At 40.9% G+C, this 12,633-nt stretch overlaps 1 protein-coding gene across 7 annotated transcripts in view; it reads left to right on the top strand.

Moving 5' to 3' along the window:
* The window catches only part of znf76 (zinc finger protein 76), a 51,164-nt gene extending 48,821 nt beyond the window's left edge, over window positions 1–2,343 (top strand). For all 7 annotated transcript variants that reach the window (XM_051924644.1, XM_051924647.1, XM_051924645.1 and 4 more), the window contains 2 exons: window positions 440–553; window positions 1,849–2,343. In XM_051924644.1, the coding sequence (XP_051780604.1) occupies window positions 440–553; window positions 1,849–1,953 (219 nt within the window). In that variant the 3' untranslated portion in view covers window positions 1,954–2,343. The remainder of the gene's footprint in view (window positions 1–439; window positions 554–1,848) is intronic.
* Window positions 2,344–12,633: the final 10,290 nt, after the last annotated feature.

Below are 12,633 nucleotides of genomic sequence, written 5' to 3'. Positions count from 1 at the left end.
TAGTAATAGTAGTAGTAATATTGTCATATGTACAAGCAACACATCACCACTCTCCTATAGTGAAAGAGCTATGGGACTGGGATATAAGGTTTTTAAGGAAATATACCATTACCCTGCACCCCGGTCAGTCTTTTAAAGGTTCAATGCCTATTTGTCACCTTTATCTGATTCCTAAATGTTTTAGTTTAGTGTTTTATTTTTGCAAGTACTGTATCTTCTGACTCAGTGGTGACACTATAACCTATCCAGTATACTATACAGAATCAAGGCTATCATATGCTTTTTAAAATAATGCTCGTGTGCCTATGATAAAGAGGTGCACACTATTTAAGAACCTGACATTTGTGTGGCTACATTCACTGTTAAATGTACATCATGTGATTCCTGACTTTTTTCATTTTGTTTCCACTTTATTGCTTCTGATGCTTGAACTGAACAGGTTGCTATTGTAACGACAGACGGAATGATTGCTGGAGATGCCAGTATAGCTGCTCCCCACTACCAGCAGGTGGCTCTGTTGGCTACAGCAAATGGCACTCAGATTGCTGTGCAGGTGGGTTTTGCGCTTTATACTCTCAACTACTTGAAACCAGTATATTTTCCTCTGAAAATTACATTTTGGTTCTTTTATTCTTGGCAAGACCTGTTTTTGTACTACTGTTTTTTCAGATGGCTATATGATGTACCTGATGTACCTGGGAAGCTGCTGGGTTTGACTTTGGGGCGCTGAGGCACTCTGGCACATGCGCCTCGGTGTGTCCTGCGTCTGCCATCCGTGCATATATTAAACTGTCGTTTAGTAATATAGATGAGTGGGGTAAATCTAGAGAGTAAAATACAGTAAGCTTATTTGTAAGGAAAATAAACCTTACAAAAATGTTATTTAGTATACTAAACATTTCATAAAACTAGCATACTATGCAGTGCATCTTGAATGAACAGCATTTTTAATTAGACACCACACTCACACACCATTTTTTGAGCTGCTGGAATAACTCTACTTTCTTTGCTGTTTAAACAGAGAAATATTTTCTCTTCTTCTTACTGTCTATAGCTGTATCTAAAGTGCTTTATGAGATTTTGATCATGAAACTGATCTCAAAAAGCCAAAAATATCAGAGCAGAAGAGGCAGAGCCACATGTGAGAGGTGGTAGTTCTTAAATTCAACTAATGCTTAAGACTTGTGTCAGACGGTACCGGAAGAAGCCATTAAGTGAAACATGAACACACATCAATGAAAACAAGACCTGTGTTTTTCCTCATACATGTGCATTTTTTAAAGCATGGTGTTTGTTTTGGACTACAATTTGAACACCCAGTGTTGTAATCAAAAGTAAGACTTTGTTTTGTTTTTGTTTTTAACAGAATCTGCATAGATGACAGACAGCCCCATACTACGTACACCTTATGTTTTAAAACAATAAAGACACATAATTTTTCTCAAATTCCCTTTTATCATTTTTAAGTTGCCTAATTTTTTCATTTAGAAGTCCATCTTTTCATTTTTTTAGGAGCTAAACTAAATTCATTCCAAAACCAACTGTCTCTGAAAGTAACATAATCATCCTAAAATGCACACCACCTAGCCCACTGGTGCATTTCCTGGAATCCCTGGCTTCAGATCACATTTGTCGCCCAAAAGAAAAAATGTACCAATTATTATCAGAGTTTTGGGCATTGTGCACATGTCATTACTTCAGCAAATGGCTGTTCAGAGTCCACAAAGATTCCTTTTGAGAGTTCTGGTGCATATCACTTAACATTCTCTAAATTTCGCAGATGCTATTTGCAAAAGCAAATGTGCCTCCTGGCAAAGAGGTTTCAGTGCCTTTTCCATTTTCTTGCAGCTTGAAGAACAGCAAACCCTGGAAGATGCCATCAGTATGGCCACAGCTGCCATCCAGCAAGGCAACATGGTGCAGGATGAGGTGGTGGTTGACAGAAGCTGCTGAGAGACTTTCATTGTGCTTTTTACTGGGCAAGTGAACCACTCAGATCCTGGAGACATCAAGATAAAGAGCTTTACGTTTTGGTAGAACACACAAGATGCATTCTACTGAGCTATATATTATGCAAGAAGAGTTTTAAAAATTTTTAATTGCATATGAATGGACAAAAATGTGAATTATTACCCAAATAAGGGTATACATTAAGCTGATTTTAATAGACTGTTAGGACAATTTGGGTGCAGCTATTCAGGTTGATGAAAACGAATGGACAAAGTGATATGAATGAAGATGGTATGGACTTTGCTTTATTTTTATTTGTGTATTTGAAAAATATCAGTTACAGAACTCAGTTTTTTTTAATAAATGAAAAATTAAAATGTTTTGTTAAATGGAGATTGCGCCTTGCAGTGCTCCACTTTGTTTTCACATGTAACTGCTTGTTTAGTGCATAAGAGAGGATTTTGCCAGCCGACATTCCATCTTTAAAAGCCCATCTGAAGATGGTGGCCTGGGCACTTTGAGTTGTGTCAAACAGAAAAAGAGTGTGCAAGAAAGGAAATGCAGCAGGAAAAACAAAAGGGTGGGAGTCAGGTTATAAAAATCACAAGAGAACTTTGAATGTTACTTTGTCATCTTAACGTTGTTTACTTTGCCATTGGCAATTCTCTAACAGAAAAATTTCACTCTGGCAGCTGCAGTCTGCCTGTTTGTTGCTCAGCCATATCATGTGCCACCTTGTAGTCCTGGCCACCACTCTCTTCTTATGTCCGACTGAGTCTGTTAACTCCATTTCCATAAGAGGTGTGTTATTGTCTTAAATTACGTACGTTCTGATTGTGGGTTTGAGAGACCTGTGTATGTTCCATGCCTGTGTGCATATGTGTTTCTTTTTCAAGACATTCTGCACTTTTGGGAGTTCTTAATTGGCTGTGCTCCTTAGGTGAAAATCATGTCTTGTTTTTATGGTTTTTTTTTTTATACTGTTTTTAAATAAGTGTGTTTAGCTGTTATAATTCCTAGAGATATTGATATCTGCTCAGAATTTTTTGCTGATAAAATATTAGTGAGCACATACTGTTTGCACAGATGCCATTTGTAATAATACGCAGATTCTAGTTGGTGTTCAGAATTATTGTTTTAGTTTTATGGATGCAGTGTTGCCCAAGCCTTTATATCACAGTTAATGTAATCCATGGCTAATATGCCTGACCATATTAATGCGTGATTCGTCCCACTCATATACTTAGGTTGAGTTTCTGTAGTTTTTAACATTACTCCAGGTGCAGTCCCTATGCTGTGTCATGTGTACAATGGTAATAACGTGCCAACAAGTCACTGGAGACTTTCTTAAATGTTAATGCAAAGCTCCAAGTACGCTGATGTCAGTGGCAGACTGGACTAACAGTTTAAAGTGGTGATTATCATGTGTCTTACAAGGGGGCACTTCGTTCTGTTCTGTCGAGAGGTCAGTTATTAAGGAGTGGATGGCTCCTCTTGACCAGCTTGATCCTTAAACACAAGGCTTCTTCATGTGTCTGGTGCTTATTTGAGTTTTTGGGAGCAGCCCTTCCTTTCTCTGTTCAGCCCAATTAATTGGCAATACAAGATACGATTTATTCTGATTTTTGAAAACAATTTCTTAAGGAAAAAATAATAAAAACCAATTAACACCAAAATCTTTACACATTTCAAGATTTGGGTTTTTTTCTTGATCACTAAAGAGTCAATTATTGACTTTTTTTGAACTCATTCCATGGGTAAATGATTGGTGTTGCTTATTAGAAATGTTTGGAATTTCACAGAAATGTGTCTGTCGGTTTCAGGCAGTTACTCACATGTACAGATTTGTCCCACTTGTGTAGCCAGTCTTCTGTGGCCAGTTTAATGTCACCATTCTTGAAACATTGTGTCCCAAGGAAGTTGCCTTTCAGATTGGGGAGCAGGTCTATAGGACAGAGTTGGTGGGACGTCTTTTCAAATCTACAGTTTCACAGAGTGGCTTATCGAGCAGAGTCAACATAATCAAAAACAACAACTATATTGGCAGCACTGATTTGGACTTAAGATGTGTTTTGTGTTGGAGAATTGCTGTTCCCATTGTTTTGATTGTAGTTTGGACTTTGGGTCACAGTGATGCTTTCCACATTTCTTTCAGTCATTAGCCTGAGATTCTCATTTGGTTGCTGTGATGCTTGATTTCTGGAGTCAGCATGCTGGTTGCCCATTGTGCACGGACCTTGCTTGTGTTTAATTTGTCATGAGTCAGCTGAGTGATAGCTAAAGTTAACAATGGAGTGTCCACCATCTGACACACTGTTCACTTTTTGACTCTCTGTTACTATTACTTTCCAGTTGGAGACATTTCTTCTCTTGTTGATGTTGAAGGTTGTCCATACCCTGGCTCACCTTTAAGAGACATCCTGTCATAATGGAATTCAGCAGGCCATCTCTTGACTGTGGCACATAAAAGGGACTGGGCCAGGTAAATGTTCACTTGACAAGAATGAATCCCTGATGGCTTGTGTTAGGCTAACATAAGAAACTCATTGGTTGCACTTTGCTTGATTTTTGTGGGTTTCTGCATCTGGTTTAGAAACAAGAAACATACCTAAGAGAGCACAAATTCAAAAATTCTAGTACACAAGAACTAATCTTTTGCCACTTTCAATATCAGAACTGTAGGGTATCCCTTTCAAATATTTTGATCAACATCATGCACCTACAGAAGATACTTTGTTGGCGAGCTTTGTTTAAAATGAAAGCAACCGAGATAAGTAAACTAGACGTGCACAGTACGTCCTGGAAAAATGCATACACTACTGGACAAAATATTTAGAAAACCTCCATTTTTCCAGTTTTAATTGAAATTTAAGCAGTTTAAGATCCAATGACCTGAAATGGTAAAAAAGTAAGCAGTTAAGTGCCAGTGGTTACAAAAAAAAAAAAAAAAAAAGGTTCAGGTTACCAAAAACTGAAAAATAATGTAATTTTCTATTTTGCTAAAATTCCTTTTTTCAGGTGACAAGTAATGGGTTGACAACTTTCAGATTTTTTAGCAGCAATGGAAGTTCAAGTAGCTAAGTCATGAAAGTTGATGCAAACAATTCCTGTGGGTGTCCCAGTGTTAATTCCTTGCAAACCCTCTGTCTATAAAAGCAGAGGTGAGACAAACGGCGTCTCTGCACCCTCCAACGAATTACGTGGACAGTCCTGCACTTTATATTGCTGTTATAATGGTGAGAAAAAGGCAATCGTCAGGCAGGCAGACAGACCATTGTAACCCTTGTAGCTCTTTCTTTTAGAACAGTGGTTTGTAAACTTTTTTTTTTTTTTTATCACAACCCAATCTTGCCCTTGTCATCAAAACTAAATTCTAAAATGCCAGCGGCAACGTATTGCAAGACTCTTCGCAAACATGTGACTCATTCCTACTGAATACAATGGTGAATCACGACAAGGTGCGACTCAAAAGCAGGTGCAATCTGTAGTTAGAGAAACTGCAAGGAAAGCCAAGTTGTCAATGCCTACAGTTTCCTGCGGCATCAACAGGAACTTGGAAAATGAAGGAAACTCTGACAAGAACTGGTCTGGCAGACCTAAAGCCACAACAGAACCAAAAGACGAGTTCCCAGGAGTCACCAGCCTGTGTGACAGGCGGCTCACAGGACAACACGTTCAAGAAGAGCACTGAACAAGGATTGCCCCGCAGGGCAGGCTCTGTATGGATGTGGGGACACTGACATGACCTCCTGCTGGGTGACGTACAGTTTATTGTGTTGGGTCTTATGGTGCAGAGAGGAAAACTTGGCAGGGGGTTTGCATTTATGAATTAAAAAATATAAAGAGTGGTTGACCTTTTCAGTGACTGTTGAAGTAGTCCATGTACTGGTGCAGTGGTCATACCTGCAGAGAAGAACTGAGGTGCCCGGTGAGGCATAAATGGAAGCAATGGCCTGATCTGAACATAACTGGTCAATTGTTTAATTGTTTTTGGTTGTGCTATCTTGTTTTTGTTAATCAATATAACAGCAAAACTAAAAGTTGAGTGAAACGTGAAGATAAAACTCAAAACTGCGTACTCCCCTTTTTTTAAAAGACAGCCAGTTTCTGGGAGCCTACTGTCAACGTTCTGTTCTTTTTTGAGTTACGTAGTATAAAGAATGTAACAGTTGTCGGCTAACTAGAATGAACATGTTTTTGGAAATGGACATGTGGTAAAGAATTAGTTAAAAAAGAAGGTCTTGTCAGGGATTACTTTAATCAAACACGGTGCTGACATAAAGAAGAACAAATGTGTAGTCAAACAACATGGCTGTCTGGTTTGTGGAACTCAAAGGGGAAGAATCTGACAAACCTAAAGTGACAAGAAAGCTGGTGTCTGGTCATCTCAGACAGGAATGGTGATTTGCATTTTTAAAAGGGACACAAGAGCCATCGAAGTACCACAGTAGTCGGCCTCACTGGGACAGCCTATGCCAAGGTACAGGAATGGAGACACTTTTAGAAATTTAAACCTCAGGTCTGGGAGGATTCATGAGGGCTGTGCTCTGCTGCAGAACTGAAATTTAACTCTTTATCTTTACACAGATGTTTGAGGGGTTATATGGAGTTTACAGTCGTGTCTAAATGTGCTCATTCAAATTACACGTGTGGAGTTGGACTGTGGCCCCGGCGCTACCTTGTGAAAGGTGCCTCAAGAGTATGGGGTGGCAGGGCACTGCTGCCTAGCATCCAGCACCGGGATTTGCTTACTTGACATTAAGGTGAGTCTGTTCTGTATGGGCGTTGGATTCTAGGAGGATTGTGTCTTGTCTCTTCTGCGGCTGCTATTCATGGACAGAACTCAAGGCACATTCCAGGATTGGATTGGATTCAGTGTGGGAACCCAAGGATTATATCTGCAGTTTGCAAGTGATATTGACCTCTTAACTACTATCTCTGGTGTTTGTTCAAAAAACTTGTAGCTTGAGTGGTTTGAATGTGAGTGGCTGTGGTTATGATGGGAATCCTCCAGATCTGAGGTCATAGTCCTCCCCTTTCAGGTAAAGAGTAAGCAGCTGCCCTAAGTGGTGGAGTTGAAGTTCCTCACACATTTGTTTGGGGTATTGTAGTGGACGTTGGTGGTGGAGGAGGTACAAAAGCCCACAGATGAAGTTCTCGGCTTGCTCATCAGCCTACATCCCCATCCTCTTCTGTGGTTATGAGCTCTAGGTAGTGAGTGGAAGAATGAGATCTCAAGCACAAGTGGACAAAATGATGTTCCTGTGCAGGGTTGCAGGGCACAATTTCCATGAGGAGCTCTTTAATATAGGAAGACCTTTGTAGCAGAGCAGGGGTCTGCAAAGTCAGTCCTGGAGGGCCGTAGTCTTTGTTCCAACCTGTTTCTTAATGAGATGTCAGTTATTGCTGCTGAAAGCACTTATTGGTCAAGCGAGATTGTTGAGATTCTCCACCCTTAAATTATTATTTTAGTCTTAAAACAGCTGCATGGTTTTAAGGGCTTCTTATCAGCAATAAGCTGCACATGACAGATGAACCACCAGCTCTCCATCTAACTTGTCTCAGTTTTCACCTGTGTGTATTCAGTGTGAACTGTCTGGTTTAGTAAAATATATTTGTGAGGAAAAAGAGAAACAAGTGAAGGACTGAGAATTACAAATCCGCTGCTGTCTACAATTCATGTCGATGATATCTTGGGAAAGGAATAAAAAAATCTGTCAAAATAACCTGTCATGGCAGGATGAAAACACTAACAAGTCATTAAATAAAGTAAGATCTGTTCTGGGCAATTACTCCTGTGTAATTATGCAATGGATTTGGAACAAAAACATGCAGCCACTATTGGCCCCCCAGAACTGACTTTGCAGACCCCTGTAGTAGAGTCCCTGTTTCTCTAGATCAAGAGGACTCAGTGGGGTGCTTTGGGTATTTAGTTACGATAGCCCCCAGTTGCATCCAGCAGGAGGTGCTCACGGCATGGCCCACATGGAGAGGACCCATGGATAGCCATAGTGTGGGGATTTGCTTCTTTTAGCTGGCCTTGGCACATCTGGTAACTGCCCAGTATGTGTTGGATCAGACTACAGATAATAGGGTGGCCTGACCTGCCCAGGTATGTTTGTGGCTACCATGACCTTCATTGGGATATGCAAAGAGAGAAATGATGTTGAAGATGTTTCATAACTGGCAATGAATCCTGGATGCATCAGTATGATCCATAGTCTAAGTGACCATCGAAACAGTGGAGTCATGGTGATGCTCAGACACCAACAGCCAAACAAATATTGTATACGTGATGCAAGAAGCCCACATACCCAGCTAACAGGAAGCTGATTTGCTTTGATGTTTGTGGTAGTCAGTCAGGGAAAAGCATCACGGAAAACTGGTGACCATCTTCACTTCTGCCACAGACAATTCTGCTGGGCACACCTCATGGGCTGCAAAAGCTCCTCTATGAAAGGGTGAATTCAAAAGATCACACATCCACAGTCCCCCTGGGAGTGCCCCTCAGTGTGAAGGGCTACTTCTGGGACGCTTGCAGTGCCACCTAATGAAAACATCGGAAGTGTTGTACAAGTAAGGCAAACCATTTCATTGAGGAACATAAAGTAACAAAAGTAGAATAGAAGCGATTTGGCTTTGCTTGTGTTTGTCTTAGTAGTTCAGGCTCAAAATCTTTTGCTGACCCCATGTGGATTTGCTCTTCAGTTCACAGACAGCTGGCCTGACATGGCCCAGAGGAAGGCAGAGCAGAAAGTCCCTGTGGTCCTTCATAGTGGGCAGATCTTCCAGGTACTGATGTATTTCCACACAATAATCCTACAACCACCATGCATGTGGTTTGATTTGACGTTTACGGTGGAATGCAGTGCTGGCTGAATTTTCATAGGCCGTTGTTACACAACGTCTGAAGATTGCTCGATACATTCTGGACAAACATGAGGTGAGCACCTGAGTTATTATTATTATTATTAAGGAGTGGAGTTCGGCTTGATACCATGTGATTTTTAACTTGGTGCAGGGTGGGCAAAGTCAGTCCTGGGGGGCCACTGTGGCTACAGGTTTTTGTTCCAACCGTGTTGTTTAATTAGAAAACACCCCTTGCCAATAATTTAATTTCACGGCTTGTTAGTGCTTTAACTCTGCTATGTCGGGTCATTCTCATATCGTGGATTTTTTTTTCCTTTCTAAGGATAACATCCAAATGATTTGAAGCCTAAAATGGATCAGTAATTCTCAGTCCTTCACTGTTTTCTCTTCACTGCCCTTCCAAGTATTCAATTAAACCCAATAGTACATGATATATACACACAGGTGTAAATGGAAACAAGCTAAATGGAGAAATGCTGGTCTCTTTTGTCATTTGCATGTTATTGTTAGGGCGGCACGGTGGCGCAGTGGGTAGCACTGCTGCCTCGCAGTTGGGAGATCTGGGGACCTGGGTTCGATTCCCGGGTCCTCCCTGCGTGGAGTTTGCATGTTCTCCCCGTGTCTGCGTGGGTTTCCTCCCACAGTCCAAAGACATGCAGGTTAGGTGGATTGGCGATTCTAAATTGGCCCTAGTGTGTGCTTGGTGTGTTTGTGTGTGTCCTGCGGTGGGTTGGCACCCTGCCCAGGATTGTTTCCTGCCTTGTGATGGCTGGGATTGGCTCCAGCAGACCCCCGTGACCCTGTGTTCGGATTCAGCGGGTTGGAAAATGGATGGATGTTATTGTTAATAAGGAGCAATTAAAAACCAAGAATACGGCTGTTTAAGACTAAACTAAGCACTAAGGGTTCAAAATCTTAACGAGCGAAACAACTAAAGTGAAGCACAAGTGTTACTTGAGCAGTAAGGGCTTCTTATTAAACAACTGGGTTGGAGCAAAAACCTGCAGCCACTGCGGCCCTCCAGGAACGACTTTGCCCACCCCTGGCTTAGCGTCTTTCTGATGGTAAAGTCAAAGAACACTGACCTCCGCCAAGGCATGGGAGACCACCTTGTCCCAGGGTTATCTGAGAATTCTTGGCAACATTTTATGTCTTGCATTTTTTGAGATTTTTTGAATATGGCAACTTCTGGTATTTGTTAGTATTGTCCCAATTCAAAATGTATCTCCAGCTTGTGGATCAGAGGAGCACCAAAGAATTAGATGGATTTTTACTCATTTCAGGGTAAACAGACGTCATCAGCTTATTCTAGAAGATTTCAGTGGTTTCTTTTCATTCTGGCATGATGCGCTTGTAGACCCTGTGGGTCAGTCGCAGTGTACCTGAGATGGCACCCACAAGTACTAACGGCAGAACAAGACCAAGCCACATAGGACAGTACTAGAAGAAGATGATCCTACATCTAAGTGCTGTCTCAGTGAACAGTTAAGGACATGCAGCTACACATTCCTTTATAAAACACGGGGAAAATGTAATGAAAAAAGACCATTGTTTGTTAAATATGTGTGTTTAATCAAAATGAGTGTTGCAGTCACAATTGTAAATGTTCTTCACTACAAGACCCTGAAATCCGTATGTGGAAAGTAGTGACGTCGACAGTTCCATGTTAGTAGAATCCTATCTGAAGCATAACTGTCTCTCTCTCCTTCTCTCAAACTCATTTCTCGATGACAGATTTAACAATTGATCGCTCCGTATGCACCCAGCTTTTCCTAATAACCAAATTAATCCAACAGGCACCAATGCAATGTCAGAGTCTGGGCAGTTTTCATAACGAATGTCTCCTCACGGTGTAACCTTCACAGCAGAGCATGAGCACTGCTGTATATAACAGATATCATGTCAGATCTGGAGGTACCTCCCCAACACTCAGCTGTTTCAATCCCAGCAAACCCTTTAATGTATTCCAAAGATGACATTTAGATCACAGGAACGTTACTCAGTAAATTTTACTGTAATGTTAAAATGGAGCGTGTATGAGCTCTCAGAATGTTATTTGGGAAGTTATCTAATAATCAGCTGAAGTTGGTGGGTGCGTGTTTGGAGGCAGCTAGAAGTTGTGCTTTGCTCATAGGACCCTGTGGATCTGTGGCGAGATGCATCAGGGATGGAGAATTCTGAGTTGTTTTTAGTGAAAGACCAGAAATACTGAAATTTTGAACACAAAAATCCTGTTTTATTTTTTATGCAGCTTAATGTTTATTCGTCTTTCTCTGCCACTTAATCCACAGCTGCTTGAATATCTGGTGTGGGTTGACATGTCTAAGCTAATTTACAGCGTGCATGTAGTCACAAGCTGTGGAGTAGCACTCGGCAAATGGCCGTATTCTGTAAGTATTTCTGCTCTTGTTTTCAGTTGGAGCCCCACGTTGGGGTCCATTGTAAATCCCAGGCCTGCCAATGTATTTTTTATAAATGTATAGAAACGCTTAACTTTTTGTGCCCACGTGTGTGCTGAATTACCTAATTAATCCAGGTCCCTTTGAAATGAATGAAAGAACAAAAGGAGCACCAGAAAACAAAATCCAATTATTTATTACTGCCAGTTGTAACCATGATCACAATTGGCAATGGGAATCGTTTAACAAACAACAACAAACAAGTCCTGTACCAGTGACCACAGAAAGAATCACGAATGTGCACATATGCAAAATAAAATAAAGCAAAGAGCCAATTCCTCCCCCAAGCACAATCTTACATTATGTTTAAAGTTAAAATATAAACATCCCCAACAGTAATAAGAAAGAAACAACACAATCTTTAAAACACAACAACAATAAAAGAGCAACAGCGCAGCAGCTGACAAACCAAATGAGCGGGCAGCAAACTCTCTCTCTGCCCTCCTCTATGAGGTCTTAGGCCAGGGGTGGCGAACTCCGGGCCTGGAGTGACGCAGTGGCTGCAGGTTTTCATTCTAACCCTTTTCCTAATCAGTGACCAGTTTTCACTGCTAATTAACTTCTTTTTCCTTCATTTTAATAGCCCTGTTTTGAAGGATTCAGTCCTCTGAATTGATTATTTTCTTCATTAAATGACAGCCAAACAGAAATGAGATGTGGAACAAGTCAACAGTTGACCAGCTAAATTGGGGCTTCAAACTCCAACTAATTTCACTCCAACCAGTTTCTTAATGAGAAGCCAATTCTTGCTGTTAATTAAACTCGTTATTTAATTCTATGGCTTGTTGCTGCTCTCATTCTGATACAGCAGACATTTCCATAACTGTTGATTTTCTGTTTTTTCTAAGAACACCATCAAAATGTTTTGGGGACCTGAGAGATCAACCTCACTGAGACCTTCACCTTTCTTTATTTTCAGCTATTATGTGATGGGCACGGGTGAGCTGGTCATGTGGCACCTTGTTTTGTCTCATTATTGTTTGGCAGCTAATTAAAGAAAAAGAAACAACTAAGGGGCCTGAATCAAGTTAATTAAAATTAAGGCAAAAGAAGTCAATTAGCAGGAAAAACTAATGAAGAAGATGGTTAGAATGAAAACCTGCAGCCACTGCGGCCCTCCAGGACTGGAGTTGGGGATCCCGGTCTTATGCTCTTTCTTTATTAAGATCAGGTGTGACTATTTAACAAGTTGGTCCCAACTGTTCCATACATTACCATATCTGTGAAGAATTCAAACTGGGAGTTCACTGCCACTGACCGCCGTTCCTTTACAGCTTCACACTACTTGCTCTGTGGCTTCAAACAGCACACCTTCTGTGACAACAACGCAAAGCTGGAAGTCATTTGTTTCCGA

Source organism: Erpetoichthys calabaricus, chromosome 3 (genome assembly GCF_900747795.2).
Source record: "Erpetoichthys calabaricus chromosome 3, fErpCal1.3, whole genome shotgun sequence".
Classification (NCBI taxonomy): domain Eukaryota; kingdom Metazoa; phylum Chordata; class Cladistia; order Polypteriformes; family Polypteridae; genus Erpetoichthys; species Erpetoichthys calabaricus.
The sequence above is the reverse complement of the archived record's forward strand: the minus strand, read 5'-3'. Positions and strand labels throughout refer to the sequence as shown.